Genomic DNA, 5932 nt, shown 5'->3' with positions numbered 1-5932 from the left:
ATTGGGTCATGCCATAAGCGGTGCTAACAGTCTCTTCGCTTTAATGACAAAAAGTTTTTAAAAAAAATTATTTAGTTTTTCCTTTTTACTAGAAAGAATATTTACTTTAAGAAGCCAAAATATAAAAGGATATTTTTGATAATTAAAATTTATGTACTGTATTGAGTTTAAATGAAATTGTAAAATTAATTTAAAAAAAAAATTCATTAATGAAAATCAATTCGATTCTGTTAAAGGTGCGCTTCTTATAAAACAAAGGAAAAGGTTCAAGGCCCTTATTTCTCTCCTACTTCAAATAAAAATACATTCAAATATTATAAAAATATATAGTTACGTGAAAAAGAAAAAGAAAAAAAAAAAAAAAGAACAACAACAAAAAGTGGCTATATTATTCTACTTTTTCTTCTTCTTCCTACTAAAATTTAGGGGGAAAAAAAGACATAAATACTAAGAATTTTATAAAAATTAACATATATAAAAATAATATTTAAAAAGTCATAAATTCTCAATGGAAACTAGACTTATTTTGTTTTTATTTGCCTTAATTTCTTTTGTTTAGAATAGAGAATACATGAAGAAAAGGCCAAAGACCATGAAAAGACCAAATGCGTCTGTCTCACTCATTATCAATATCAACGACCATACAAAGTCAAGGTCAAGATCGCCGAAACAAATACGACATCGTTTGCCATATCCCTTTTGAGGGTTCAGAATCACAAAATTTTTGGTACTGTGCACTTGATCATCATGACCGTGTAATTTACGACAGCCTTGCAGTGCAGACCTACAAGCCGGGACACATCCTAATCCTATATTTGATTAAGATGAGATTAATTTAATCGGGACACAAGATTCAAATTGAAATACCATGTCCTCAATGATCACAACGTTTTGCGAAAGTCAAAAAAATTGTACTAACATTCACATTGAATTCCCAAAGACTTTATTAAGAGCTTGACCATGTCCTAAATGATCACATCGTTTTGCGAAAGTCATAAAAATTGTACTAACATTCACATTGAATTCTCAAAGACTTTATTAAGAGCTTGACTATGTACAGGTAGCTGAAAGCGAGTGAAAGATAATTTTCAATGCACTTGTCCTCTCCTTGCCTAGCTGTTCTTAGAATTAAGAAAATATATCCCATCAATTTAATTTGGTAACATAAAAAACAAAAAAACTTAAATAAAATAAAAAAATAAATAAATTACAAAATAAAGCTTTGGAAAAAAGACAATGTGAAACCGCGTGGCCACTTTGATATGGAGTCATGTACTAGTCTTCCATTGCTGTATATCTATATCAATCATGCCGACATAAAGTTAGTATACATAACTGTAAAACTATACCAGCATTCAAGTCCAATGAACTAACTGTCTGGGGTTCCTATAAATCACACGCACAACACACCCTCAATTAAGATAGGAATCATTCTGAAAGATTACTAAGTCATCCAATGTCCGATAAAGTTTAGCAACAGAGGTGTATATATATATATATATATATATAGGTATAGATATGAATTATTGGCATAGAATTGCTTTGAACTAGCAACACACCCCAGACCATACATATGGCACCTTCCATTTTCATTTACACTGTGACTGCCTTCTTGGCTTTCCTTGTTCTGTTCAGCTATGCTGCAGAGTCCCCTGAAAAACTAGCTCTGCTCGAATCTGGATGGTGGAGTTCTGAATATCTAAACTCCACCACCACAACTCCATGCAACTTGACAGGTATTACCTGCAATGCTGCTGGAAGCATTACTCATATTTCTATCCATCACCGTTCTCTAAACAATAAGAAGCTTGGGAGATTTCTCAACTCTTCTTCGTTCCCGAATTTAGTCGGTCTTGATCTTGGTCATTCCGGACTCATTGGGAGTATCCCACCAGAGATTGCTACTCTGTCAAACCTCACCCACCTTGTCCTCTATCGTAATCGTCTTACTGGCGAGTTGCCTCCTTCACTAGCAAACCTCTCCCAACTGGTCCGGATTGATCTTTCCTTCAATTACCTCCACGGTACCATTCCTCCAGATTTGAGCAATTTGAAGAATCTTTTTGTCCTAAATTTGACCTACAACAACTTCTTTGGTAAAATCCCTCCATCACTTGGTCTTTTAACCAACCTCACTCATTTGGGTTTTGCTGTCAATCACATCACTGGTGAGTTACCTCTTCCACTCACAAACCTCACCAATTTGATGGAGTTTGATGCTTACTATAATCAAATCAATGGTACAATCCCAGTTGAAATAGGAAAGCTGAAAAATCTTGTTGCCTTCTATATAGACAACAACATTCTCAGTGGTCCAATTCCTTCTAGTGTTGGTCAGCTTACCAAACTGCAATTTCTTGCACTTTACTCAAACCATCTCAGTGGTTCACTTCCTCCAGAGATAGGGAACTTGACCAACCTTTTGTATTTAGACCTTGATAATAATAAGCTCATAGGACAACTACCTCCAACTCTAGGTCGATTAACCAGTTTGTACTTTCTGTATGTCAATTCCAACCAAATAAATGGATCTATCCCTCCATCACTTGGAGAGCTTGAGAGTCTCTTTCTTCTCTTCTTGAATGGCAACATGCTCAGTGGACCTCTCCCACCGGCTATGGGTAATTTATCAAAGTTGACAGAGCTTCATCTTGAGTCTAACAAGATTAACGGATCCATTCCTCCAGAGATTGGAAATCTCAAGAATCTGGAAATATTGGGACTGGAGAACAACCAATTAAGTGGTGAAATACCTTCTTTTATTTGTGATTTAACCAACTTAATACATGTCCACCTCCGTTTGAACATGCTAAGGGGTACATTGCCCTTCAGAATAGGGAACTTGAAGAACCTGACAAGTTTGCAGCTTGGTTCTAACAACCTCACGGGTACAATTGTTCCTTCTTTGGGTGGTCTTGAGAGTATAGAAGATATTGATCTGTCGGGGAACAATTTCAATGGAAGCATCCCTATTGAGATATTTTCCCTTTCTACTCTTACTTCTCTGGACCTCAGTCACAATTCGATTTCCGGTGAATTGCCTTCTCAACTTGGCAACCTCACAAGCTTGACCAACTTGAACCTTGCCCATAACTCAATTGTTGGAGAAATACCTTCTCAACTTGCCAACCTCACAAGCTTGACTGCCTTGAATCTTGCCTATAACAGTCTCAGTGGTAGCATCCCCTCTTCTATCCTGCTTCAATTCAAGAACAAATCACTCAATCTTGATGGCAACGAAGATTTATGTGGTAACCTGTCAGGAGGATGTCATCATTCTATCCCACCAAGTAGTCATCAGGAGGATGTCATCATCAACAAAGTTGGAGGCAGCTCCAACTCCAAGAAAATGGAAAGCATAATTCTTCCCATCTCAGTTGGCTTTGTCATGTTTTTCCTCGTTCTCATATTGGCCAGGTTCTACAAATGTGGGAACAAGGATAAAGAGCGTCAGTCATCAGTTGATGAGATAACTACAACAAAGACTGGAGATATATTTTCAATATGGAATTATGATGGGAACATAGCATACGAAGACATCATACAAGCAACCGAAGATTTTGACATCCGGTATTGCATTGGCACGGGTGGTTATGGAAGTGTCTATAAAGCACAACTTCCTAATGGCAGAGTGGTTGCTTTGAAAAAACTTCACACTTCAGAAATTGAAGAGCCTTCTTTGATAAAGAGTTTCACCAACGAGGTGAAAACATTGACGAAAATAAGGCATCGAAACATTGTAAAACTCCATGGTTTTTGTTTGCATAAAAAGTGCATGTTTTTGATTTACGAATACATGGAAAAGGGGAGCTTATTTTGTGTCTTGAACAATGATGCGGAGGCTGTTGATTTGGATTGGAGTAAGAGGGTGAACATTATCAAAGGCATAGTGCATGCCTTGTGTTACATGCACCATAGTTGCACTCCACAGATCATTCATCGTGATGTAACCAGCAGTAATATCCTACTCAACTCAGAACTTGAGGCTGTTGTCGCTGATTTTGGCATAGCAAGACTCTTTGATCCGAATTCGTCCACTCAAAGTAGCATACTTGCTGGTACTTATGGTTATATTGCTCCAGGTAATTTAGTTCACACTATTTTGAATATAGTGCATTTTTTTTTTTTTAATAATCAAAACTATTACCTTTGCCTCTCTTATATTTAATCATTAAATTTTGACTCCAGGTAAGGAAAAAATAAAAAATAAAAAATAATAAAGGGAGCCACATTATCATCATCTTATTTTGTTTTATTTGTCTCAGAATTTCAAATGTGGAACCACACCATAAGGTGGTGCATTATAGTTCAAAATTAATCAGTTTTACTTGTTGGTCACCATTAATGATCATTATTTCCGTCCTTCTCTTGTGGTCATAAATTCCCCCAACTAAATTCACTTTATATAAATTTTATTTGTCTCCTAATTTTCTCATATCGTTTGTTTCCTTTGTCATTTTCATATTTTTGAACCAATGTTATCAACGTTGTCGCTGAATTTTATTTTTCATAAATAAATAGTTTTATACTTGTGTAGTATACATCAATTGCATATAATTTTACTTCTATACTTTGTTATGAATTGCAGAATTTGCATATACTACGACTATATCAGAAAAATGTGATGTGTATAGCTTTGGAGTGGTAGCACTTGAAACATTAATGGGAAAGCATCCAAAAGAACTATTATCGTCGTTATCATCATCTTCTACGCAAAGTCTAGTGCTAGTCGAAATTTTAGACAAACGCTTAGCAGCCCCAAAAAGTGAATTGGATGTGGAAAGTATTATTCTGGTTGCCACAATTGCATTTGAGTGCTTAGATGCTAATCCAAGGCGACGTCCAACTATGGAACGTGTTTCTCAACAATTCCTTTCTTGCAGTACTACACCAATATTGGCCGATCATTGTTTTCATGAAATTTCAATCGGCCACTTGATGAAGGTTCCACAAGTCTACAATACAGATGCTTAAATTTACTACTGTATTGTCATCATGACACTTATCTACCTCATGCAAATGTTTTCATTATAATATATATAATAATATAGGGGGTGTGGTCCATGTATATATTACTGGATTTAACAAAGTTATTTGTCAAATCTAATGGTTATACATGTGGAATCGGCCTCCTATATGTGTGTACAAAATTGTCATCGATTTTGAAATATTAGTCCTAATTTGCTCGTATGTGTTTTATGAATTAATGCTTTCTCTTAGTCAAGTTTCTTTGTACATTGTCTTTTTTTTTTTTTTTTTTTCCCTGTTTATATTAAAACTGTTTTCCAAACAAATTGGTCCTAAATGAGGTTATATTTTTTTTAGTTTTATTTTCTCTGAAAATTATAAAAAAATATGAAAAGACAAAAATAATATATATATATATATATATATATCTAAGACTACAAGATCTCAAATTTTTGGGTTCCAAAATTTGTCCCAAATAAAATTATAAAACATAAACTGTGAGTTATTACAAAGATACCATTGCGGAAAGAATATGTTTGGTACAAGAATTATTGCATGTCTAATATATATTGTCCCTTGGGTTTGGTCCAAATTTGAAAAGAAAGATTGTCTTAATTTTTCCTCCAACAGAAACAATTTTCTTCCATTCATAGCACTAACATTATTTATTTATTTATTTATTTTTTCATTTATGATGACAAGGATAGGGAATATTTAATATCCAATCTGCGCCATCCAATTAATCCAACATCCATCCAGATTTATATATATAGTAATAGTCGATGTCGATGTTCATTTAGTCATTACAGTCCAAGGTACATGTTGGCCAGTTCGTGGTAATTGTGGAATGAAAATGAAAGACTTGGTAGTTTCCTCCTGGGGTCCGCCAAGTCCAAATTTCAAATTAAATATCTCCACTCGTTTACACTGAATTTTCGCATAATTGGGTCCACATATATATAGT

The 5932-nt window shown here is 34.8% G+C and overlaps 1 protein-coding gene across 1 annotated transcript; it reads left to right on the top strand.

The window, feature by feature from the left end:
- The first annotated feature begins 1193 nt into the window (after nt 1-1193).
- On the top strand, nt 1194-5190 carry LOC107415741 (probable leucine-rich repeat receptor-like protein kinase At1g35710). The gene is made up of 2 exons (XM_016024132.3): nt 1194-4082; nt 4589-5190. The coding sequence occupies exons 1-2, from the start codon at nt 1574-1576 to the stop codon at nt 4972-4974; spliced, it is 2895 nt and encodes a 964-aa protein (XP_015879618.3). The 5' UTR covers nt 1194-1573; the 3' UTR covers nt 4975-5190.
- Nucleotides 5191-5932: the final 742 nt, after the last annotated feature.

The sequence above is a fragment of the Ziziphus jujuba genome, chromosome 4 (genome assembly GCF_031755915.1).
Source record: "Ziziphus jujuba cultivar Dongzao chromosome 4, ASM3175591v1".
Taxonomy (NCBI): domain Eukaryota; kingdom Viridiplantae; phylum Streptophyta; class Magnoliopsida; order Rosales; family Rhamnaceae; genus Ziziphus; species Ziziphus jujuba.
Note: the sequence above shows the minus strand (reverse complement) of the source record. Positions and strands in the feature narration are given on the sequence as shown.